Source organism: Quercus robur, chromosome 10 (assembly GCF_932294415.1).
Source record: "Quercus robur chromosome 10, dhQueRobu3.1, whole genome shotgun sequence".
Lineage (NCBI taxonomy): Eukaryota > Viridiplantae > Streptophyta > Magnoliopsida > Fagales > Fagaceae > Quercus > Quercus robur.
The window spans coordinates 44,898,177-44,925,409 of NC_065543.1; the positions used below are offsets into that span (position 1 = coordinate 44,898,177).

Here is a 27,233-nt window from a genome sequence, read left to right on the forward strand (position 1 = left end):
CAGAGATTCCAGTCTTCCATTCAGTGTCTTTCTTCTTGTCCTCTTCTTTCTCCTGTATGTCGTCTAGTTTAATTTTTGTGTTTGCTTTTATCGCTTCTGAGTTTGAAAGCTTGAATTTTTACAATTAATTGGCTTAGATTTTTAAAATCAAAATTGATATTTATCTGGGTTTTAATTAATTTATGTACTTGGGTGTTATAAGTGCTTGTTAAAGCTCTGTTTGCCTCTATGGGAAAATACCCAGAAACGCTTTCAATGAAAAACTGGGTTTAATTAGACTGTTTAAGGAAGAAAATAGTAATTCATGGTGTGGAGAGGCATTTGTGTTTGTAAGAATTAAAAGGGAAAGGAAAAGAAAATGCTTTTAGAATATGCTCAAGAAAACCCAGTCTTGAATTCTTTGGTATTTTCCTTGTTCTCTGGAAAATTATTCAGGTTTTTCATTTTTTCTTGGACACAGAAGACAAAAAGTTCAAAAAGGAGAGCTAAAATTTAGAGAAAGTGGATGTTTGCAACAAATTAAATGGAAGTTAGGCTTTTTGTTTTTTATTAATCTTTGCATTTGGAGTCGTTGGAACTTAGAAGGAGATATGGTTATTGTACAGTGAAGAAAGTAGTATTAAATGACTTTATCCTTGAGGTGTTCATTCATTTTTTTTTATTTGTAAATATTCTTACCTTTTTTGGATGATGAGAAGTTCATCTCTGTAGTTGATGAAAGCAAGAGACTTGGACTAGGGGAGCGAAGCGAGAGACAGAGAGACTGGAGTGTGGGGAAGAAGATGAGTAACGGTGAGGACCATATAGGTTTATAAGATACCAGTTAATAGGTGGCAATTTGGTCTTTTGCTAATTGCAGCTCTCACATGACTTGCACATGAGCCTAAATTCCATCAAAGTTAACAGGTAAGTTAACGGTGGGTGCAAAGTGTGCAATAGGTAATAGTTTAGGGTGGTAAATGTGCATCTGCATAGTTTAGGGTGGTAAGTGTAACATGGGGTATAGTTTAGGGTGGTAAAGTGTAATTTCCCCTAATAAAAGAGACAAAAGTTATGTCACTAAATTACATGACACTCAGCATTATTATGAATTATGAATTAAGACATATAAATAACTTTTATTGAACAAACGATCTCATACAGAACTATAACCCAACATGAAAGCTACAGGATGTTAATGCACCCTGGTATTACTGCTTTACATATCTGAGCAAAAACTAATACCAGAAAGGCAGAAACTTGCTCTGATACTTACAAAAAAACATCTACATATATACAACTTGATTTACAGGAAGATAGTTCTATGATCTTTCACCAGAAGGCAAAGTACTTAACTACCATTGTATTTATGTCTACCAAGACCTCCAACTTATCTCACCAAAACAGCACGCAAAATCTTAGCGGCAGCACTCACCAACACTATATTTGCAAATGTCATCAAGCCATTTGTTTTCTCTTCACCTTTTTTTTTTCATAACCCACTCTTGTATCTTGGAATTTCTCGAACTAGGTTTCTTAAAGCCACACGTATTGAGAACCATTTTAGCACACTGAATAGCTTTGTCCATCTTGTCTGAGCTTACCCAATGGCATGTGCAGACATGAAATTGTCAACAGCACTCTGAAGATCAGTATCAAAAAAGTTCAGATGATCGTTATCAAATGAATGGTTCATGGACTCTGGGAAACTCAAAGCCTGTTCATATCTGAGACCCATACTGTCAATACCGTGCAGAGCAAAATCTTCCAAACCACTACTGCCCCCAACAGAATAGATGGATCTGGAGAAGAGGAACTTTGCTGTGCATAATTGAAACCAGCAATCTTGTGAGAAGCCAAAAACTTGCACCCGTTAGAACTCTCCGTCCTAGGCGAGCTTGAAGTGTAAAGAACATTGGTTAAGTGTGAAGAGCTGCCCACAATGGAGGCTTCATCATCAAAAGAAACGACTTCCCCCCAGTGTTCGAATGCAGAAATCACCAAGTTGTGGGCATCAGCCTAATGGAAAAGGTTGATCATAAGAAGTCAGACATAACTAAGGGAGAAAAAAAAAATAAAAGAAAGCAGATTTGAGGCAATAAGAGGAGTGCCTTCTCAGTTTCAGACAGCTTATCAATGGGAACATACTGGCATTCCAAAAGTAGTCCCATTACTTGTCCCACGACATTAAAGACCACACCAGTTTTTTGTTGAGAACTTGGAGGGCTATACAAGAACATCCTCTTCTCAAATACACGTGTCCGAGCATGCTCCATAGTGACTTCCCACATCTTAGCTGACATACCTATGCCGAGTATCTGCACATCCAAAGCAATTACTGTCATTACTCCATTCAAAGAGAGCTGAATTAAACCATATTTTTCTAGACTTGGAACACTTCATTTTGTTCACAGAAGATCACATAGGAGTTCAATGTATGGGCATATATGGGACATAAATTTTAGTAGTATGTGCAGATTGTGCTCAGAACACTGATTTGGACCCTAAGTTATAAGAAACAGAACATAACCCCAGCTCCAGACTACAATACTAAGGAAATAGACAAACAGATTCTGGTGTCTGACATGTTCAAGAGGGATTTATCAGTCTCAACAGAAATTGAATTGAGATATTTCTATAGCTAACCACCATGCCACAATCTCAAAGGAACCTGAAGATCAAACTAGAGCCATGTCAATACATGTTTAACAGAGACACACTGTGCCCGATTCAAGAACACAATCTAACATCAAAATGTCTGTATCCCACTGGTGCACCAGCAAAATTTTCCCTTGTGAATGCTTCCATCCAAAGAGAAAAACATTCAAGGGTATTGTCCTCAATAATGAGCAGACATCCTGATTAATCTAAACATAACGGCTGTTAAATCACTAGACTCTTCTCATTTTCAGATTGTTAACAAATGCTGACAAGTGTATGAATAAAAATACATCACTCTTTACATAGTACAAAAATTCAGAATTCTAGAGAAAAACTAGTAGGGAGTACTAAAAAGTAAAAGTAATTGAGGTAAGTGCAGTTTTATTTACATTTCGGAGCCTTGCAGGGTCTATGAAGAGTAATCCTTCAGAGTATTGATGCTTTCCCGATTCAAACGCTTATGGAAAGCTCCGTCTTTTCCAATCTTTTCTAATCTCCATACTTCATCAAGCAAAGGAGGAGGGTGATGCTTCTTGTACACTGCAAAAAGAATCAGTAATTAGAATGGTGTTTCATTTGATTTATTTCCCATTAGTTACTTTAGAAACCTAACATATGTAGCCTGGTAGGTACTTTTGTCAACTCAGTCCAAATGTATAGGCTTCAAGCTATGCAGAAAGTCATGACAGACAAGATAACAAGTTGTTCACATAATAAGAACACATTACATAGAAGCGTTGAACAAGCCAAATAGACTATATCCATAACAATATTGGGTAGCTATTTGATACAGGTACTCCATAGTAGTAACTAGGAGTGAGCACAAAAGTAAGAGATGGAAAAACAAAGATGAAAGGTTTGTAAAACTTGATGGTCAAGAGATACCACTGAGTAAATTTTTTTTTTTTTTTTTTGATATCTTCAATCAATAATTCACAAGGATAGAGATATTGAAGAGGATATGAAATATAGGATGAAATTAGGGTGTATGAAGTGGAGAAATGCATCAAGAATATTCTATGGTCATAAAATACATTAAAGGGAAAGTTTTACAATACTGCTATAAGACTAGCTATGCTTTTTAGTACTAAATGTTGGACTATTAAGAAACATGTTCATAAAATGAGCTGAAATGAAATTTACTAAGATGATTGACTGAAAATACAAGGAAAGATAGGATATGGAATGAAGACATTTTTTAAATAGAGGGATGGCTTCTAGTGATGAAAAAATGTGGGACAGTCACTTGACATGGTATGGCGATGTGCAAAGGATCCATTCATGCATCAGTGAAGAAAAGTGATTTGATTCAAATCGATAGAATGAAAAGAGGTAAAGAAAGGCCTAAAATTACACTGGTGGAAATAGTCAAAATGAATATATTAGTTAAGGAGGTGACAAAAAATATGATTTTGGATAGGATAGAGTGGTGGAGAAAAATACATGTGGTAGACCCTGGTTAGTCTAATGAAGACACACAGCCAACCCCAAAGTTTTGGGGCTAAAGCTTTGTTGTTTCTGTTTTTGTTGTAATCATGATAATCATATATAAAACCAAACACTAAAGAAACAAGCATTAGAATTTTAAACTTCGATCTTAAAAAATCAAATCAAAGGATATTAAAAATAAGTGCTCACATTCTCCGCGATGATCCCTGTCAATAAAGGATTTTGTCTTTGCTTCTCTTATGCTAGTTCCATCGATTTTATTTACAACTCTTGCCCCTAGCATGAACCTACGGCTTCTTGTCCAACTAGAATTATCTGTAAAGGAAATCTCACTCACAAAACCAGTGCCCTCTTTAAGATTTAAAAATGCATCACCTGTAAGTAGGGGCTTCTTTCCTTCCCTCTCTCTCACAATGTTGTTTTTAAACTCTTCAACTATCCAATTGTCATTCTCATCACCATCAAAATCACCCTCAAGAACAACAATTTCCACCTTGGTCGAGGACTCTGGCCCAGATATTACAGTATGCCTAGTAATAGCATCAATCAAAGCTACTTGTATGTTTGAACAATCTTCTCCTTCGAGCTCCAATAAATATGGGAAGAGAAAGGTTGTTTACAAACTTTAGCTGTAGGCTTCTTGACACAGAAGTATGTACCTCTTTCCCACAATTCCTGAACAGAAATGCACAAGATGCATCATCTATGTAATCTTATTACACAGGACAGTTAATATGATAACCTTATGAAAAATAATCTTTTCTGCAGCACCATGCCTTCGGGTACGTCCGGGATCTCCTGGTTGGTGCTTACTTGGACGGTGAACTGACGCTTCAAGCTGGCTTCGGAAGACTCAGCGAGGTCGAGCTGGTCGAACACTCTAAAGTCTTCCTCTAGATCAATTATCACCAGCTCCAGTAGGCTCCTATTGCACCTTGTACAAAGGTATAACTTCCTCTTCAGCCTAGATAATCTCGGCAACCTGCTGAGCAGTTAGAACAATGTCCTGAGTTTCCTTCGAAGGTGGACCAACAAGAAATCCAGGGACGGCTACATCAATCTTTGCCAACCTACGATCCTTGCTTTGATTTGATAACGTGCTTAGGAGATTGAAAGCTGGAGGAGATCGGAGTGTATCTGAGGATAATGTGGTCGGCACAAAGCTGGCCGTCCGTGTGGAGGAAGATCTCGAACTACAATATTCTGTTAAGATCCTCGCGATTCACCAAATTGAGATTGAGAGCAGTAAATTATTTATTTGCGGCAAAGTAAAGAACAGGGGGGAAGTCAAAGGTTAGCAAATGATTATGAAGAGAACAAAAGGAAAATAGAAAGAAGAATGCATGTTCATGTAGATTAAAATATATATATATATATATATATAATAAAACGAAGAAAATGATATTCTATGAGTTAAGGGTAAAAAGGGTTTGCTCAGGCCTATTAATATCCCACCTGGCTCCCCATCTCGTGTAGGGCAATATAAACCATCATGCCATTCACCCAAAACGATTAGAAAGCCCTTGCACATGCCCTTGTTGGATTTGGGAAGACAGGAGAACAGTCAGACCGAGGGTACCATAGTCTTAAAATAGTACCCCTGCTATTTTGACAGTTGCACACTCAGTTGACGTTATGATGGGTCAATTTAACTCCCATCTTACGGATTAACATATCTACGTTACCTAATATTCTAAATACGTTTGGGGAGCATTGGGTTGGGCAAGTCTATAATAAATAAAAAACTCCCTCGTCACTTTGCCCATGGGAATTTGCATCCCACCTTCTATGAAGGCAATCATGGGGATAACCACGGCACTGGAGGGCCTCTTAGTGTGCCATTCCCCTAGGTGACAATGTTCTATCTCTACCTTGGCAAGAATATTATATTTAACTTGGAAAGCCTCCCTCCCCTCAGGCATATCAACTAAGCTAGCAAATCTACCCATCCTTATAAAAAAAAAAGAGAGAAGATAAAAATAAAAAAAGAAAGAAAAAATAAAAAGAAGGGACTCTAAATTATGTGAAAGCTAAAACACTTATAGAAATGGGGAGTAGGGCACCTCGGATTGCTTCTCTGATGGTAAAGAAGGATTAGTAAAATGAGAAAAATAGTCCCTCATCCCCTTTATATAGGGGTGAAAAACAAGCGGTAAAATTCCCGCTCGAAATCACAGAAAAATTCACAGCCCTTGGATCTTCATCGTGCTGTCAAACGTGGGGGACACAACGCCGTACTTTGCATTTACTGCAGCGTTGCGAATGCTGAAGCATCAGGAACATGTGCAGAGCAAATGAAAAGATGCTCTCACGTGGGAACACTCCTAGAGCGTGTGAAACCATCAAGGTCCTATCAAAACCCTATTCTCCATGGTAGACGTAGGAACGGAATTTTGAGGGGCTATTGTGGGAGGGGAGGATCTAAACAGGACATAGAGCCCACGGGTCTAGTCCAAGGATGGAAAAGGGTCCATTCGCACACCAGTCCAAGCCAGACACGTGGATAAAATTCCGAGGAGAGAAAACGTAGAGACCCATCGTCCGAGGAGCCCGAAAAGCGAGTACTCCTCAGGAATTCTTCAGCTAGCTACTTGCACCAAAGGACAAGATATCGAGGAAGACAATAAAGACGTGTAAGTAAAGAAGAGAGGAAATATTTGGGTAAAATAGTTATCACCTCCGCATTCAATACACTGTACCAACTTAGCTGGTCACATTAATGAAGGAATAACTCCTGAACAGTAATCCCACAACTCATAGCACACTTTACCACCTCCAGTAGAGTCCTGATGGGACAAGCATCCAAATTAATACCTTCAAATTTACAGGTGGAGGGCTCAGATGCAATGGGAGGGACTATATAAGGAAAAAAAATCCCTCCAAGAAAGGGGGCAAATCATTAAGAAAGGATTAGAAGTGATAGAATATCATCTGGTATCAAACACTTAAGCACTTCTTTTATGAACATTGCCTCCTCGGCAAGACCCGAGGAAGTGTTTTATCCATATTTGGTACTTCTTTTTATCACTTTATAAGCCTTAACTCCACTTACTTCAAATTTGGATCATAGCAAAGCATTAAAGTTGACCTTGCAAGCCTATCCTTTAACAAATTAGTTGCACTTGGCTTGAAATATCTAACTCCATTTGGGCTCTTACAATATATATATATATATATAGTCAAATCCCACTATTGTCTCCAGCAGATAAGCAATTGGGATTGATATGCAATTGAGCAATTGTTATTTTGAGCTCCATAAATGATGTCCATAATTCAAAATGAAACTTAATTAGATGAAAATTGGACTAAATTGGATATGTCACACACGAAGACATGACTCAAAATGAAACTTAACTTTTCAAATGACAAATTTGCATTAGGAAAATTTCAAAAAGAAAAAAAAAATTCAATGACTCTTCAACTAAAAAAAGGAATCACAAGCATCATTGTCCTATCAAGTGGTAGTGTACAAACATCAGTTAGAAGGATCCATTACCGCATCTTGACAGACATAATCAATCTGGCTAATGTGGCACCATGACCGTATATACAAGTTTTTTGGTCTAAGCTTGGGCAACTATTTTGCCTATTTATATATTTTCCTATGGCTACAGTGGTTGGGTCAGATTTGGTGACCTAATAATCTGGCTTATGTCTTGTTGTATTTCCCTAACAGATGAATTTTTGACGACACCACAGAAAAAATAAATAAATAAAAATCTTGCTTTCTACATCCTTTAAACTAGGGGTGTCAATTCGAGTTAGTGTGTCGGGTTCGTATCATGTCGAAATAGGGGTATTCGACTAAATGGCTCAACCCTAACCTGACCCATTTAATAATCGTGTCAGGATCCTTCAACCCTAACCCGACCTATTAATAAGGCGGGTTGACCTGACCTAACCCATTTAACACGCTTAATAAACGAGTCGTGTTGGGTTGACACGAATGTAACATAACCTATTTCAACCTGCATAATATTAAATATAACATCCATCTAGATATAATTTTTTTTACATCCCAAAAAGCAGTGCATACACTTCAAGTCTTCAACCCACATTCAAAATAATATAGTTCAACAAAAATATAACATTCATCTAGAAATAAGTTATTTACACTCTAAAAGAAATGCATACACTTCAACCCAAATACAAAATAACAAAGTTTAACAAAAATAAAAATAACATAGTTCAACAAAAATATAATATTCTTGGAACTCGCCAAATGCTAAATATCAATATTGAAAGAATTTGAGCAAATAGTAGACTAATTCTGACTATGACCATTATTATTATCCATAGATTCTTTGTTGATGTCCAAATTCATAACATCTTCCACAAGCTCATCCAATTTCATTTGTGTAAGTTCTATGCCAAAAAAAAAAAAAAAAAAAAAAAGGTATTAGTAGTTCTAGAGTCTATAAAGTTTCAATTTCTAATTATATCCCTTGTAAATTTTTGCAATTACTTACTTTTCTTTTTAAATTAAAAATATATGTTAGATATAAAAGGTATTTAACAAATCTAAAATAAAATAAATATTTATTTGTTATACGAGTTAAACAGGTTGTGTTAAGTGGGTCATTTCGGGTTGACACAAATAAATTAGCGTGTCAAACGTGTCTATTGTGGGTTACGCGGATTGACCCGTTTCTTATCGTGTCGCTTTCGGATCGACCTGTTTATGACCCAAACCCATTAAGGCCCAACCCTAACCCGAAAAAATCCGTGTCGGGTTCGTGTCGTGTTCGCGGGTTGAGTTGAACATTGACAACCCTACATTGAGTTAAACTATAGAAATCTTGTTTTTGAAGTTTGAAAAATTACATTGCAAATTTTATTATCTGAGCAGTTGGATGTGAGATCTTTAGTAAAGTATAAAAACATATGCTGAATATAATATAATTAACCTTACTTTGAATAAGGTGTAAACAGATTCAAACTTCCACAAACAGAAAATTACAGAAGTGAAAATTTTGCTTGCTTAAATCTAGTACTACAACAGGCCACCTAATTTTGTATTGTTGCTGGTTCTCCATCTGTTTCAATAAGGATTCTTCATTTTTTTTTTTTTTTTTTTTAAAAGGCCACTTAAACAATTTCTACACCCAAATTATCTGTCTTCTCGTTCCCTAGAAGAGAATGCTTGAAATGCTTCTGATTGGAATATCTGACAGTCATATCGGATGAACTAATTGATAAATTTGTTCGTACAAACACAGTACCCCTACGATCAGGATTGAACATAAAATAACCATTGATAGCCAAAAGGGAGAAATGATTATGGAGGCAAGTAGCTCAATAGCAATGATTCCAAAAACTAGACGGATGAACCTGAATTTGGAAAGGTACTTGGCATCTTGAGGTTTTAGTTTTGTCAACACATATGCAATGCCGTAGACGATTATAGCCGCAATGAAAGTCAAGATGATAGCAAAATGTTTTTCAAGTGGAGAGATGCTCAAGGGTTGAAGGTGTAAACCAATTAAGGCAACCAGAAGCATGACGAGGAAGGCAAGAACAGTATGAAATGCTTCATAGAAACCGAGAGCTTCAGCATCATCACTAGAACATACAAAAACAAGAAATCCATCAGCTTTAATATTACTTTTTCTTCCAAACATAAGAAAATCAAAATCCCACAAAATCCACTTAAAAAAAAAAAAAAACCCTCAGCTTTTTATTAGGTTTCTCTTTCAAACCTACAAAAATGAGTGCAATACAACTTGAAGAGATGAACAAGCCACTAACAATAGTATTTCATTCACCCTTACTACAAGAAATAATATCTGAAAATTTGTCTTATCAAGAATTCTAAAAATTCACTCTTTATATGTGCGTGACTGCAATGCTGAGTTTGTAATAATTAAAGTCATTCAATAAGCTACAGGTCTAATATAAGACTTATTGTTCCTCATTCATGCAGAAGTATTGATGTTGAAATGCAAACAACTACAACAAGCAAGCCTTAGTCCCAAAACTTTCGAACTGGCTTGGGATCCTCAATAGACTAATGAAAGTTGGCCACATATTTCTTTCATTCTAACATATCCAAAATCATACTCTTTGGTCAATTCTATCTCAGAGTCATCTTGGGAGTTTAATGTAGCCAATGAAGGACTAAGTTCAAGCATAGTATTCATTACAGTTTTGCCTTTGAATACAAAATTGACCATAACATGCAAATTAAAACCCATATTGAAACCAGTTTCACCTAAGGACACATATAACTAAACCTTCAAAAACAAATTATTTTTACTTTAATTGAATTTCACACACAGATCCTTAGAAGAATTTTGAAGTAGTAACAAATTAAGCAATAATTAAGAAACTCAACTCACATAAAACAAATCCCAAATGAAAATGGACAGCCCAAAAAATCAATTATACAGCCATGAAACAGAGAATTAACAATAAACTTCCCCTCCAAATTCAACCAATAATTTTAACAATTACATATCAATAAATATAATAGACCTAAAATGCTTTATCTGACTCATCTAAATTATCCCAAATTATGCATATCCAGAAGCTAGCCTCTAGGTGATATACAAGAACATATTTATACAAGAACCCAAATCTGTTCACTAGGGTGATATAAAAGCTTTCAAAATTGAAACCTTCAATAAATTAACAACCAAATTGAAGTTGAAACCAGTAGAAAACAAAAGGCAGATAACAATCAAATTTGAAAAATTGAAAAACGAAGGAGAAACCAAACCTCAGTATGTAAGCAAGTGCTTTAGAAATAAGTTCCACCACTTTCGTTGCAGCCGCTTTAAAGCTGAAACTTTTAGAAAACAAAAGTGACAACTATTAAACAAAAGAAATCCATCAGCTTTAATATTACTTTTTCTTCCAAACATAAGAAAATCAAAATCCCACAAAATCCACTTTAAAAAAAAAAAAACCCTCAGCTTTTTATTAGGTTTCTCTTTCAAACCTACCAAAATGAGTGCAATACAACTTGAAGAAATGAACAATCCACTAACAATAGTATTTCATTCACCCTCACTACAAGAAATAATATCTGAAAATTTGTCTTATCAAGAATTCTAAAAATTCACTCTTTATATGTGCATGACTGAAATGCTGAGTTTGTAATAATTAAAGTCATTCAATAAGCTACAGGTCTGATATAAGACTTATTGTTCCTCATTCATGCAGAAGTATTGATGTTGAAATGCAAACAACTACAACAAGCAAGCCTTAGTCCCAAAACTTTTGAACTGCCTTGGGATCCTCAATAGACTAATGAAAGTTGGCCACATATTTCTGCCATTCTATCATATCCAAAATCATACTCTTTGGTCAATTCTATCTCAGAGTCATCTTGGGAGTTTAATGTAGCCAATGAAGGACTAAGTTCAAGCATGGTATTCATTACAGTTTTGCCTTTGAATACAAAATTGACCATAACATGCGAATTAAAACCCATACTGAAAACATTTTAACCTAAGGACACATATAACTAAACCTTCAAAAACAAATTATTTTTACTTTAATTGAATTTCACACACAGATCCTTAGAAGAATTTTGTAGTAACAAAGTAAGCAATAATTAAGAAACTCAACTCACATAAAACAAATCCCAAATGAAAATGGACAGCCCAAAAAACAAAAACAAAAAATCAATTATACAGCCATGAAACAGAGAATTAACAATAAACTTCCTCTCCAAATTCAGCCAATAATTTTAGCAATTACATATCAATAAATATAATAGACCTAATATGCTTTATCTGACTCATCTAAATTATAGCCTCCAGGTGATATACAAGAACATATTTATACAAGAACCAAAATCTGTTCACTAGGTGATATACAAGCTTTCAAAATTGAAACCTTCAATAAATTAACAACCGAATTGAAGTTAAAACTAGTAGAAAACAAAAGGCAGATAACAATCAAATTTGAAAATTTGAAAAACGAAGGAGAACCCAAACCTTAGTATGTAAGCAAGTGCTTTGGAAATAAGTTCCACCGCTTTCTTCGCAGCCGCTTTAAAGCTGAAACTTGCAGAAAACAAAAGTAACAACCATTAAACAAAAGAAAAAAGGTCCAAGTAACAATCAAATTTGTACAATTGCATATCAATAAATATAATAGACCTAATATGCTTTATCTGACTCATCTAAATTTGTAAATTGGATAACAAAAATAAAGAAAATCAGTATTAATGCGAGCTATTTATGCCCAAACACAGAGGTTTGGGTTAGGGTTAGGATCCAAGTCGAACCAGATCTGAAATCCACGTATCTTAACAGGCCATTATGACACCCTAGACCTTTAACGACAAAGTTCCATTGAAGCTCACTATGCTTCTGTCCGCCGCCGACCGATGCGTATGCCATACCCATCAATATTATTATTATTATTATTATTTGGTTGGAGTTTCTGAGAAAAACGATGGAGGAGGATGAGAGGAAAACCTTGAGATTTTGGGTTTGGTCTGAGCAAAAATCAAAAGAAATGAAGATGGCCGGAACAAGGGCTGCAGAGAGAGGATGGCCGGAGCTTGGGTTTGTGGAGGTGTGGTGAGTGTGGGGTTGTGGGTTTGTGGAGGATGGCCGGTGGTTGGTTGTGCGTTTGGGATTATGGAGGTGGGGTTGTGGGTTTGGGATTGTGGAGGTGAGGCTGTGCAGTGGGTTGGCTTGGTTTGCTTCAGACGAAAGAGAAGATCAGAGAGAAGAGATGAAAAGGAAGAAATTAAGAAATGAATAAATAAACTAAAAAAAAAATGAAAGGAAAAGAGAGAAATGAATAAAAAAATAAAGGTAATGCTAACGAGTGTCCTAAGGACACTTATTAATAATTTATTTTAGAAAAGTTTTGATACTATTTTTATGATAAATGAAAAAATTGTAAAAATATTAGTTATTTTTTTTTTATTTTTCATAAAAATTTTCTTTAAATAAATTATTAACCGGTACCCTAAGGACACCAATTACCATTTCTAAAAAATGAATACTATCTAGCTAATCTGAAAAATGGATGTTTTGCAGTTAGGTGAAACGAAAAGTTTGTTGTTAAAAGATAGGTAAAATAGTTTTTTAAGTTATTAAATATTAAAAATTTGAGTAGTATTTTGTACCTAATATTTTTTAAAAAAACTACCTGTTATCTCTCTCCAATTCCAACTCTGTGAGTCTTCCGGCCATTGTCGGATGTTTTCGAAACTAGAGAAAGATTGAAACTAACTTCAAGGTATGAGAGAGAAGACTTTAAGGTATGTTGTTTGTTTGAGAGAGAAGACTTGGTATGTTGTTTAAGAAACTAGAGAAAGATTTATATACACTGCGAATAGGGACTTTGATAGGGACTTTGGACCTGCGAACGAAGAAACGCGATGCACTGCGAATAGGGACTTTGGTTTTGAGCGAACGAAGAAACGCGATGCACTGCGAATAGGGACTTTGATAGGGACTTTGGTTTTGATTTACCTGACTTTGATAGGGACTTTGGTTCTTTGATAGGGACTTTGGTTTTGATTTACCTGACTTTGATAGGGACTTTGGTTCTTTGATAGGGACTTTGGTTTTGATTTACCTGCGATGCACTGCGAATAGGGACTTTGATAGGGACTTTGGTTTTGATTTCACTTTGATTATGCACTGCGATGCACATGGATTTTGGGACGGGACGTTGAATAGAGGGGTTACGTGGATTTGTAATTTTCTAATGTAAACGTTGTTACGTATGGTTATTACGTGGATTTTATTTATTTTTGATAATAAATAAATTTCATGTACAGATTAAAGGGAGATTATCTCTTATAAGCACATTTTTATATGTTTTTCTAAAGGATGTGGGACTATAAGATTGCTTTTCTCTTTGGTCCTTCACAAAATATTTTACTAATAATTGTAGCAATTGCTTGATCTAAAATGAATTGTTGAATTGTTTGATTTTATTATTTATATATATATATATATATATATAGCTCTTCTATAGTTAGAAGATATGATGCTATTGTCATTTTTTTAAGGCCTTGTTGATTGAAATTTCATCCAAAACCCTTGATCGAATTAATTATGTTGCAGCAATTATCAAGGTAGTCAATACCGTATAGGTACCGGCCGATATGTACCGTACTGGTATGTATACCTGTATCGAAACATTAACATTTCATACTAGTTTAAATACCGACTATACCGGCCAATTTCGGGCAATACCAACCAATTCCAGTCGTACCGGCCGGTATAGAAAAAAGTTTTTCTTTTTTAAGTTTTATAATTTTTGAATTTTTGTTAGAGCAGAATGGTAACTTATTTGCATTAATTTATTAGTATTATTTGTTTTCTTAGTATGCAATGGTAACTTTTAAGCTTTCTATTTTTTATATTGTGTTTTTTTTTTCTTTTTCTTTTAATTGATACTAAAGTCTAAAACCATAAATAATTAGTTCTAAATTGAGAAAATATTTTATGGTAAACTTTTATATTTATTATAATATATATACACACACATACATATATATATATATATATATATTTATAAATATAAAAAATAGCGATAAACCCGAAACAGTTCACCAGTATTAACCGGTATCCAAAATATATCGTACCGCTTGCCAAACTAGTATAGCCTCTGGTACGGTATTGACTCTCTTGATAGTTATACACCTTATTTGATCCAATCTGTGGGGCCTAGAAATTGGAACAACAGAACCAAACTCTTGAAAATGTTGATGTTTTTAACATAATTTAGTGTCGTACTTATTTTTGGTATCATGGTTGTTGCAACATCTTGTAAAATCATTAACTTGTCTTCTTATTTGCATTCTAATTGAAACTACAATTGTTTATAATTTGAATAAGAATGATATTCCCTTTGTCCATGTACCATTAATGAACCATTTCAAACATCATAAAAAATTAAAATAGTCCATTGTTTTGGAGTTTTAATTTTTAGAGTTCATAATGCAATTCATTCTTTCATACATTTGACCCATATGTAGATAGTTTTCCATTTGTAATTCTTAAGGCTACTACATGACTATTTTCACGAGATAATCTCATTTCAGTAAAATTATTTTTACCTATCAAAAAAATTTGTTTAGAGTTCATTTGGTTTTGTTTCCATCCTAACTTTCCAACATTTCTCTCTTATACAAGTGATAAATAAGAGTAATTTCAGGATAACAACAGATGATGAAATTGAGGTTACTCTTTCTACGACGTTGAGGAATTTAAGGTGTGAAACTATTTTAATGTGGTTATGTTCGGATTAGTGCCCTTAAATTCTATTGTATGATGCTATGTATGATATTATATATGACATTATGTATAACATAATATTGTGATTAATAAAGTTGTTTTATTATTATCTGAAATAATGGTAACATGAATATTCGGACATTGTAATATAGTCCATGAGATGTATAGTATGTGATTTATGTGAAAAATCACAGAAGATATAAATCACAAGTTCTTTGTAAACTCATAATTTTAGTTTGTAGTCGGTGATGAAATTGGGCGTTTCATCTACGAAGACTATAACATATCAACTAAGATGATTTGTCTTGATCATGGAAGTAGAAACTTCTAGTTGATACATTGATATGTTTTAAGAGTTAAGATATATTGAACTAGACCGCTGTGAGATTTATTATTCTCCTAACGACTATCAAATTAATAATAAATCTCACGACTTATATTTATATGAACTCTTAATCCTGAGAGAATAATGGACCTGATCATGAAATGTAGGTTACTTTAATATATCAGGAGTGAGATCCAAAGTCACAGTCAAAACCTTAGTATGTTGGGCAGTCATATTTAGTGTTGATGGAACATATATTCTCAAGATGGAATTCATAATCTTTTAACGGAGATATAAAATATTCACTTGAGATAAGTTTAATGGGTTCAGTTATTTAGAGTATTAAGTCTAACCACTTTAGTAAGGAGCATGGACGGAGCCATGGTTGGATGCCCCCCCCCCAAATTTTTTTTTTAAAAAAATATTATTATATATATGGGTACTAATTTTAGCAATTTTTTTTTAGAAAATTACACTTTTGATCCCTTGAGAGTATTGTTATAGTCACACATTTTTCTATAACATTTTTACAAATAGTTAAGGTAGCAAATTCTTATTAGTTTGCATTTGGGCTCACCACTTATATTATCAACAATTTGTAAAAAAGTTTGTAGTTCAAACATTTTCCACATTTTAAAAACCATTAAAAAATGTTTATAAGCCTAAAATCTAAAAAGCAAATATACAAGCCCAAAAAAATTAGTACAACAACAAAAATTTTCAATAGTAAACTAAAAAAATAAAAAAAAATTAAGCCTAGTCAACCAATTTTACTTAAAACAAACAATTTGACCCTTTAAAAAATTTTAAACAATTAGCAGCTAAGTGACTAAGTAGCAACAAAGTTGAAGGCCGAAATCACTGCACATAACCAACAACAAAGCTGCCCCCTCTAACTCTAAGTTCTGGCTCCATCCCTAGTAAGGAGTTACTAAAGCATATATTTATGAAATTCAATTTCATAAATATATGATGAATAACTTAAAGGGTTAGGGTACTCAAGGATTAAGATGTAGTAATTTTCAAAGCGGCAATCTATATTCATGACTTTGTATTACTACGAATATTTTATGAAGGGTTGCATATACAATAAAGTCTTGGGATATAGTTTATTAATAAGACCTAAAGTACAATTATATTTATATAATGATATTAAATATAATTAATGATAACTTTGGACTTGTCAAGAGTTGACAGAAAAGCCAAGGCCCATTAGAACTAGTGTCTTATTTGTTCCATTTTAGTCCCACTCCAAGCCACATACTAAAGCACAATTGGAAGGGCTCAAAACGATAGTTTAATTAGATAATCAGTTATAAGAAGAGAAATATATAAAATTTAAGTAAGAACATGAAATAGTTTGTATGTGAGTGTTGGACACTCTCTAATTCTCCCTTGAACATATTCATATAAACTGATTGAGAGACCACACTTCTTGGGCACAAGTGGAATTGGAGTGAAGATTAAAAGTGTTCTCAAGAACTTCTAATCTTTGGTTTTGAATTTCACCGTACCAAAGGACACTCTCTTGTTCTTATATTCTGAAATTTACATAGTGCATGTTATCAATTGTGAATGAAGTAGATCCGTTAATTTTCTGCAGTTCCGCTGCGTATGTTTTGTATGAGATATAAACATGTATTTTTTTCCATCAGGTTATCCAAGCACCAATTACAAAACTTCATTTTAAAACATCATGCACAAAATAGTCAAGTATCTATAAATATGTTTATTTTGTGAGTTATTAAGGGTATTTTCATTTTTTTTTTCAATTTTATATTTTTTTGATTGAATGTAGATTAATAAAAAGATTTTGAAATTTTGTCATGGGAGTTGTCAAGTGCCTGTTTGAAAATTTTTTATTCTAATATGTTTTTACAATTTCGTTATTCTCTTTTTTTTTTTTAACAGTATCTATTGTTAAATGTCACACAACAATAGTTCCAGAGGAGTGTACTACAAACAAGTTTTGTTTGGAGATGATGGATTAAATGCTAACACTTGTTTGGTCATAAAATATTTTATGGATAAACTACATATTTGATCCTTATCCTATACACTATATTTCAATTTGATTTCGAATATTTCAATTGTGTCAATTTGGCCTCTGACTTTTTGTGAACGCAGTGGCTTCCTCCTTAGGAAAGGGTGTACGCCTCAGCCAAGTGGATTAGAGCAGAGAAAATATTAGAGTTGCCATCAAGATTAGGTCTAGGAACCATTTAATAGCGCCCTCATATGGAAGGACTGATCTTACTACCAAAGTATGGATTTGGAGTTTAGGTATAATTTTGGAAAGATGTTAGGCACCCAAAATTGCTTAACTCTTGAGTCGGTTTCCATTCATTGTTTCTTACATCTTAATCTCATTGAAGGCATGTTCAATATTGCATACTAGACTTACACACTAGCAAACATCTAAGCATACAATATGACATCAATCACCCTAAAACCCTAATCATACATCCATCATGGCATATCACCTCAAACCTAACATACATCTATCATGTATATCATCTCATATCATCCAAGGCAGCAAGCATGGCATAAATTACAAGGGTAGAAACACATCATGGTAGGATCAAACAAACATAATATTGCATCTCATTATTAAGGGAAAGATAGACAAGCAAACATCATCCATATTCATCATCCAAAGCAAAATTATATCCCAAACAATGCTTGTTCATGTGAATGCATGCCTTACCTTTACTTCCCTTATCGCATCTCAGTGCCTATTCATCAATGGATGGACATATAAATGCATGTTTACGGTATTAAAGCAAGAAATAATAATAATAATAAAAAGATTAAAAAAAAAAAAAAAGAAACCCTAATCTAGAATGTTAAAGGCAAACAAGTAATTAAACAAAGAAAGAGCAACTCAAGAACATAAAAACAAGACTAAACAAAGGCATATGATGTAAAAGAAACAAAGAAACAGAAGCAGAAAACTTAGATTATGGTTTTTGGGTAAGAGTATGTGTGCGCATGCATAGGCCTGCGTACGCATGCCAGTTTTATGCATATGCATACTACAAGTCTACATGCGCATACAGAATCATGCATACATAAACAAGCTTGATGAACCCAAAACCAAAAAACAAGAACATAGAACATGACAAAAACTTAAAATAACAAATCTAACAACCTAACATGCTTGTAAACATACAAACTACTAAACCCTAGGCTAAACAAACATATCTAAGCATAAATAAAGCTAGGAAACAAGATTAAAAACAAGATTAAAGCAGAAATGAAAGAAAAAAAGTTTAGAACTCAATACCTCAAAACAAAAGCTCCTAGGCTTGATTTTGACCATTTTCCTCAATCAAATCTATTCACAATCAAACAAGGAAGTGATTAGTAATCTTAAAACTCAAAGATCAAGGCAAGAAAGGCCTCAATCTAAAAATATTGACTTGAGGATGTTTTTTGAAAAACTCCTTCTTTGATTCACTATTTCTAGTGAATCTTATTTTTTCCCTTTGGATTTTACGTGTCTTTTTGAAATATACCATATAAAGCTCTATATAGTTAAAAAATGGGGGGCTTGGAAAAGCTTCCAGACGATATGGGATTCATTCCAAATCTCAGTCTTTAATGCAAAAAAAAAAATTCCTTTCATAGTTTCTAGAACCCTAGCTACGTACGAAGGCCGAGGGTTTTCTTGGCCTTTATTTTCCAAAAATAGATTTATTTGCTCATAAAATAATATTTTCCACTTTAACATTTCTTACGTCAATTTAGAATCTGATTAGTCCCTAAACCAACCTTGGTCTTGGATCTTAGAATTTCAGCATCATTTAGGAACGAGGGCCCGAGTCGTAAGGGGTACAAAATGCGATATCTACACCTTTCAGTACCATTTCAATTTAGCCCTTGTTGTTATCTTTTCGGTGAAAATTAATGATGAGTCTAATGACCAAAATAAAGAATTAGCTTATGTTAATGTGACAATAAAGTTAAATTTTATTTTGGCCATTTGCTATGTCAACAATTTTCATCTAAGATATAACGACATGGACTAAATTGACACAACATTGAAAGGTTATGGACCTAATTGATATAATTGAAAGGTTAGAGACTAAATTGAAATATGGTGTAAAAGTTAAGGACCAAATATGTAGTTTACCCATATTTTAATTGTGGTGTAGAGAATCATCTTCTTGTATTTTGAATTGTTTCAAGTTTTATTTCATATGAATGTATTTTGAATTAGAAAATTTCAAAAAGAATTGTGATACACTTTATTTCAGATTTTCTAATCTTATGATCTTCTTTTTGTATACTAAATTGTGACAGGTCTTATTTCATATTGATGTTTTTGAATTAGAAATTTTCAAAAAGAACTGTGACAATTTATATCTTGATATATATATATATATATATATATATGGGTTGGGTTCAAGTTACACCTGGAGTAACTTTAAACAATGTTACACCATCCAATAACTTGTTATTGAATTAATATTTTGAAAATTCAATCGTTGAATTATATGTTCTATATGTTCTTAACATGCATGCCAATTTTCATATTAATCGGATGTTATTTACCATTTGATCCATAAACTCATCTTTTATGTATTATTTGAAACTACAAAAACTTGAATTTTAACAATTGATTAATGACATGGCAATTAATCTTTGATTATCTTGAAATTTTGCAAGCATGAAGAATATACAAAGATAATGTAATCTAACGGTGGATTTGTCAATATTTGCATCCAATTAAAAAATATTGAGTGGTGTAACATTGCTTAAAGTTATACCATGCGTAACTTGAACCTAACTCATATATATATATATATATATATATATATATAATAGGTGAAGGTGGGAGAAAATCTAATTAGATTTCAATTAGATTTTCAATTTTGCACCATGTGTCTTTTTTTTTTTTTTAGAGTCAAGTGAGTTACTGTACAATTAAAAGTTTTCTTGATTTTGCTACCAAATTGTGAAGACCAAAGAGACTACAATTTTTATACCGATGAAAGGGGTGGACTCCTCTCCCGTTTATTATTCTTCAGTTCTCTCCCATTTTAATTGGATTCTCAATTTTGCATCATGTATTCCATCTAAAATTTTAAAAATTTTGTGCCAAAATAAATAATACATTAACGCCTAATAAAAAAATCAAGAAGACCACAAAAATAACCTAAACAAGAATATTTCACCTGGACACTTCTATGTAGACTCTCAAGCTCCTCTCTCTCTCTCTTAAATGTTTCTCTAAATATAATCTCAACCCCTAACCACTTGCTACCATCGGCAAACAACTCTTAACAACACACCAGAAACCCCCCATTTCACAACAAACAGATTTATAAGTAAGCTTGCAGCCCCTTTTCTATTCATATTCATTAACTTATGAAACATTGTCAATTCCTTTTCTCACTTTTTTTTTTTTTTTTTTTTTTTTTTTTTTTTTTTTTTTTTCAGTTAACAACTCTTTTGCTTCATAACTAACCATTGAATTTAACAATATCAATATTCAAATGTATAAATGAAACATAAATCTCATATGAGAATTAAAATAAGCAACCATACAAATTTGAAAAATATGGCCTTTGGAAACAATACTTCATTATAATGCTATTTGGAGATTTTATTTATTATTAATTTTGTTGTTGTCGTATGCCTTTTTTGTTTCGAGTTGCATTTCAGCAATAAACAAAGCCAGTAATCCAATTATTTGTGGTAAGAATATAAGGGAATGATTGGACAAGACTAGTAGTTCTTTTTCTTCCAAGTCCAATGTACATGACTTATTTTTTAGAGATACTAAGTTGAAAGTGGTATTACTGGAAATTTTTCATATTGCATGAGATAAGATCTATAATGAAAAAAAAAAAAAACAATGACCAAACTTTAATACAAGTCTTTTATATAGTTAGGTAGATGAGATTTATCGATTACAAATTTAAAATATATTTAGTTTCTCAATAGGTAACTATAGAGAGATAGTATTTACTTAGATTCAATATGAGGGATGACACTCAAAACGGGTAAATATTCATCAATAGCTGAGTGTTGTTACTTATCTTTGAAAAGATCATATCCAAAAACAAAAAAATAGCAAAATTATAAATTCAACCCATTATCAGAGAAATTTGTTTAGTTTACGAGCTTTTATAATAGTTTTTTTTTTTTTTTTTTTTCATAGTTTGTAATACTCTTCAAAGTATATACTTAGTTATGTGTGACTTTTAATAAAGCTAATCATTGCTAGAAACAATGGTATCATATAGCAGAAAATATAGTAGAACAAATGAAAGATCTCAATGAAAGCTATTTATTTGTTTTAATTCGTGAGCGAATTTTGGTTTGGAAGATTCACATATGAATGAATCTGGAAATATTTCATATGAGAATCATATAGCATAATATAATAGTGGGCGAATGCCATGGTTGAGAGAGAAGATACTTTAAAGTTTGATTTGTGAGCTAGAGGATAATAGTGGGTGCATGTCATGTGATAATTGTATCTTTGACCTTAAGTTTCGCAAATCAAATGTACATAACTTAACCTTGACTCTTGAAGCATTGTCATTGTCCATAGTTCAAGCCAAGCTCTAAGTTTTACTTTTTTTTAAGACAAAACTTTTTCTCTTGAATGTTGTCATTCATGGTCATTTTATGTTATGTTGAACTTGATATCAGAATCATGTATGAAGCATAGCTCCTACATGCACCCATGGAATGTGGCTTATAGTGTAGCTTATTCACCTTCTTAAAAAAAGTGAATACTATGGTCCATATTCAAGTGGAAGCCAAAGCTTTTTTGTGGGCAATGGAATTAGCAGGTCAAAAGTAGCTTTAGAATGTGGTAATTGAGGGTAATTCCAAAAATTGAGTTGAGGTAGTGACTAATAGATCCAAATTAGTGCACTAGAGAACTGTTAATTTTATTGTTGAAGTCAAATTGCTATATGCAAGATTTGACTGGCTGGAGTTTCATTGGGTGTATAGGAAAGCTAACAAAGCTACACATCTTAGCAAGATGGTCTTTGTCAAACTCTTTTCCAAGTTATTTGGGTGAAGGGATTGGTCCCTTAGAAATGTTGTCTTGGCATGACTAGTTCTATTTTTACGTTTATCGTTCTAAATGTTAATTTTAATTTGTTTTTTAATTCATAATCAATAAGGAAACAATTTATATATATATATATATATATAATTGTGATTTTTTTTTTGGAGAATACTAAATATTTTTAACACACACACGGGGAGAGAGGAGAAAGTCTTAAAGAAACTTACAGTAGTGTATATTCAAAAGGGCCTAACTCTTGAATATACAATACAGGCTTTAAACCTCTTTAACTCACACTTATTTTTCAATGTGGGATTTACCCACTGTTTTTTCTTTTGAGAATACTAAATATTTTTAACATACACACACGGAGAGAGGGAAGAAGGTCTTAAAGAAACTTATAGTGGTGTATATTCAAAAGGGCCTAACTCTTGAATATACAGCACAGACTTTAAATCTCTTTAACTCACACTCATTTTCCAATGTAGGATTTACCCATTGTTTTTTCTTTTGAGAATACTAAATATTTTTAACACACATACACACGGGGAGAGGAAAGAAGGTTTTAAAGAAACTTATAGTGGTGTATATTCAAAAGGGCCTAACCCTTAAATATACAGCATAGACTTTAAACCTCTTTAACTCACACTCATTTTCCAATGTGGGATTTACTCAGCGTTTTTTCTTTTAAGAATATTAAATATTTTTTTAAATGTATCGAACATATGTACGGGGTTACACACTAGTCAATATATCATATACTATATATAATAGCATAAGTTGAGAGAAAGTTGATTCCTACAATCAATGAGGTGCTGCCATATAAGAAAAGTGACTCTCTAAAATTCAGTCACGTTTAAGTTAAAAAGCGACACATTATATTGTTTCACAGCCTCAACACCTTTTGATAGTGTTTGTGTATATATTTTAAAAAAAACTGTTAAAGTAAAATAAATAATAAATAAAAAAATGTTGCAACTAAGAAGAAACCTAGCAATACTGCGATACAAAGAAAGGGAAGGAGAAAAAAAAAGTTTGCAACACAGTGGAGATTTGTTTGGCTTGCCATTGCCATCGCCATCACCTGCCAGACTTAGGCCTCGTTTGAGAGAAGAGAATGGAATGGAATGGAAATGAATAAAAAGAATAAATTTAGAATATTTTTCTCTTCCCTTGTTTGGGAGTTTTAATGGAGGAAATAGAAAACTCATTCCCTTATTTGGGAGTTTAAGTGGGAGGGACCGGAATGAGTAGGAGGGAACACTCATTCCTCTCTATTCTCTTAAAACCTCAAATTTTCATTCTTCTGAAATTAGGAGGAATGGGAGGGAATGAAATTAGATTTAATGATTTTTTTACTAAAACTTCCAAAATACCCCTATATATTCAATCATTTATTTTAAAATAGGGATCTAATAGTAATATTGTCATAAAATGATTCAATTCCATTCCCTCCATGTTGTTTCTAAATAAGATTACTTACATTCCATTCATTTTCATTCTTTTCCATTCCTTTATTTTAAAACATCCAATCAAGATTACTTACTCCGCTTGGGAGAAGGGAATAGAATGGAATGAAAATGAATAAAAAGAATAATTTTAGAATATTCTTTCATTCTCTTGTTTGAGAGTTTTAATGAAGGGAATGGAAAGTACATTCCCTTGTTTGGGAGTGGAAGTGAGAGGGAATGAAATGGGTAGGAGGGAACACTTATTCATCTCTATTTCCTTAAGACCTCAAATTTTCATTCCCCCCAAAATTGGGAGGAATAAGAAGGAATGAAATTAGATTTAATGATTTTTTACTAAAACTCCCAAAATACCCCTATATATTCAACTCTTTATTTTAAAATAGAGGTCTAACAGTAATATTGTCATAAAATGATTCAATTCCATTCTCTCCATGTTGCTCCTAAACATGATTACTTACATTCCATTCATTTTCATTCATTTCCATTTCTTTATTTTAAAACATCCAATCAAGGTTACTTAATTCCATTCCACTCCATTCTTTTCCATTCCTTTCCCCTACTTAGATCTATTCCATTCCTTTCCATTCCCTTATGACCATCTCATTCCATTATGAACTTCCAAGCGGAGCCTTAGGTTTCTGAGAAGAGAAAGGAGTTACAGGTTTTAATTTTAGTTTTTAGAGGAGAATTGGGTTTTGTTTTGCGCTAAATGGTGTTTTGACGGGTGCCGGTTGCGGTTGTGTAAGCACCGTTTGGGAGTTTATAATGGAATGGAATGGAATAATCATAAGAAAATGGAAAGAAAAAGAATGGAATGGAATGTATTTAAGTAAGGGAAAAGAATGGAATGTAATGGAATTAAAAATCAAAACCATCTCCTTCCCCCAAAATCAAAATCCAAAAATTAGATGAGAAAGAAGTAAGCGATCAGAGGTGCCATCCTCACGCAATCTCCGATTCTCTCACACAATGGCCACTGATTCATCAGACCAACTTAACCTCAACCCTACTACTACTATAGAAGAAAACCCTAAACAAACCCTGGACGATGACACTACTACTATTGTTGTCACGCCCACCAGATTGCCTTGAAGAAGAAGAAGAGGAAGAACCAACTGGTAAGGCTTCCGATCAGCCTTCTATAACCACCGTCAATTCCAATGCGAAGTACGGCAAGGATTCAAAGAGCACTGTAGCAGCTGCCTGTAGCAGGGGATGTTGTTGATGTAGATCCGGCTTCCAATATTCAAAAGAAGATCCACCGTGCCGAGCGCTCCGACATTTCTTTGCAACTGACCAAGGAGGAGAAGTGTAATTCACGAAAAGAGAGGTCTTTTTTCTATTTGTGTTTTCTTTTTAATTATTGAATTGGTGTTTAGTTTCTGTTTGTTTGCGAAGAAATTACTTGATGTGAATTATTATTTGAGTTGCAATATAGGTGAAGTAGGGTTTGTTCGTGGTTGATAGGTGTTTGATGTTGGGTCTCAGTTAGTAAATCCTACCAGCGAGTGTGAGAGAGAGACAAATTTGCCAAGTTACCATCCTTCCTAGAATCTTCTCCATGTTGTTTTTCTCTCCAACAAAAGATTCAATGTTTGCTTTCTACTTTGCCTAGATTTGATCCTTTAAACTTTAGCAAAGGGATTGCTAAATAGCAGTTTGTGTGTATAACAGTGACATTCTGGATGATTCTCTATAGAGACAACATCTTTTATAACTATTGATATACCCTGTTGTGAATTGTTGTGAAAGATCGAAGTTGTAAAGATTAAAGAATTTAGCTTTAGTCATATCTAACTCTATGATCATTGTTACATAAAATTTCTTTGATTTAAGTCATGGGTTACAATCAAATACAAAATATGTGTCTACTTTCCTGATTTCTTTAAAGTTGCTGCTATAGAGGGAAAAGTCCAAGGGATTGCTTTTTCAACTTTAACTAATGTTTCTTCAATTTTGGTATGGATTATTTTGAAGTTTTTTTCTTCAATTCTGTCAATGTTCAAATGTAGTGTGGTTAATTTAGGTGAATTTTTTGGTTGTATTCATGCTGTAAAACATTCTTTTCATTCCCATTCCCATTTAGAATATGTGCTCCACGTGTCTGACAAAAAATCTCACTCAAAATTGAAACTTACTACTTAAAATTGAAACCTACCAAATAACACCATTTGAAATCCCAGACCTATTACTTGACTCCTCTTATAAGTATTATGCGAACCTTTAGGCATTCAAATTTCAGATGCTCCCTGTCTTCTTAAAACCAAAAACCACTATGTCAAACCATAACCCCACCTTCAGCCTAGCCTCCACCTATATACTGTCGGAACCACTGCAGTGCAGGTATTTTTAGACATGAAAAATTTGTGTTAAATATGATTTAAGTTTGTTATTTTGGGTTGCGTGTTAGGTTTTGGGTTATTGGATTGATGGTCTTTAATTTAGGCATTTGGGTTATTGGTTTTGATTAAGGTTGAATGATGAGAAAAATGAAAAGAAGCCAAGAATGGGTTTTTTTAGTATTGGTTTCCTTTGAATTGTATGTGTTGGATAATTTTGTGATTTTGAAATTTATGCTGATATTGGGGGTATTCCTGTGTCTACTTTGTATTCTAGATTTGATTGAATTTTAGTTTAGATGAGTCTTTGGTTTTGGAATAGTTCTTGCTTATCACATAATCAAGCTTTGTCACTTCAAGCATCATGGAAGGTTAATCAATAGTAGATGCATTAAGCTCAATTTTAACATCATGTATACCCTCTGATTTGTTGCTCTCTGAGTTGATCTTTCTCATAAACCAGTGGGAAGTCTTACTTCTCAGTAGTAAACAACATATCTGATTCTTCATCAGGTTAACTATTAGATTTGAAGTTTGAACTGTGTGTAGCACAAAAAGAGTAATTATTTTACATCAATTTGGTTTGTATTACGTGATGGATACAATCAGGCTGAGACAGACAGGTTTTGTTGTTGATAGCTTAGGTGACATGGGGGAGGCATTGCTTACTTGAGTGGCAGTGCTTCTGCTCTGTCCTTGTGTAGATACTATTTCATGTGATGGAGATCAATAATGATTATTCTAATGAAGCCACAA

General features: G+C 33.4%; 2 protein-coding genes across 18 annotated transcripts in view; both read right to left on the bottom strand.

Moving 5' to 3' along the window:
* Nucleotides 1–1,098: 1,098 nt before the first annotated feature.
* Nucleotides 1,099–27,233, bottom strand: part of LOC126703657 (calmodulin-binding protein 60 A) — a 67,659-nt gene continuing 41,524 nt past the window's right edge. The window contains exons 6-7 of one of the 3 annotated variants that reach the window (XM_050402694.1): nt 2,091–2,297; nt 1,099–1,998 (exon numbers count right to left, since the gene is read on the bottom strand). In XM_050402694.1, coding sequence (XP_050258651.1) covers nt 1,690–1,998; nt 2,091–2,297 — 516 coding nt within the window. In that variant the 3' untranslated portion in view covers nt 1,099–1,689. The remainder of the gene's footprint in view (nt 1,999–2,090; nt 2,298–27,233) is intronic. The other 2 variants (XM_050402693.1, XM_050402688.1) reach the window with 2 other exon arrangements.
* Nucleotides 3,061–13,348, bottom strand: LOC126703659 (uncharacterized). 15 transcript variants are annotated; one of them, XR_007648145.1, is made up of 6 exons: nt 13,204–13,348; nt 12,033–12,101; nt 10,808–10,876; nt 9,569–9,651; nt 4,903–5,292; nt 4,562–4,764 (listed from the first exon to the last, which is right to left on the bottom strand). XR_007648145.1 is itself a non-coding variant. In XM_050402702.1 (5 exons), the coding sequence occupies exons 1-5, from the start codon at nt 13,245–13,247 to the stop codon at nt 5,054–5,056; spliced, it is 504 nt and encodes a 167-aa protein (XP_050258659.1). In that variant the 5' UTR covers nt 13,248–13,348; the 3' UTR covers nt 4,866–5,053. The 15 variants fall into 15 exon arrangements, 8 of the variants coding, with proteins under 8 accessions (XP_050258659.1, XP_050258661.1, XP_050258656.1 ...); XR_007648150.1 differs by lacking the exons at nt 9,569–9,651; nt 13,204–13,348 and adding an exon at nt 12,326–12,887 and having other exon boundaries at nt 12,033–12,095; XM_050402702.1 differs by lacking the exon at nt 4,562–4,764 and having other exon boundaries at nt 4,866–5,292.

Excerpts from the sequence above, each read along its gene's own strand:
- LOC126703659 (XM_050402695.1), bottom strand. The coding sequence starts at position 13,247 with ATGGCCGGAAGACTCACAGAGTTGGAATTGGAGAGAGATAACAG. Across the intron at positions 12,102-13,203 it reads GAATTGGAGAGAGATAACAG|TTTCAGCTTTAAAGCGGCTG; the intron begins GTAGTTTTTTTA and ends GTTTTCTGCAAG. Across the intron at positions 10,877-12,032 it reads GCACTTGCTTACATACTAAG|TTTCAGCTTTAAAGCGGCTG; the intron begins GTTTGGGTTCTC and ends GTTTTCTAAAAG.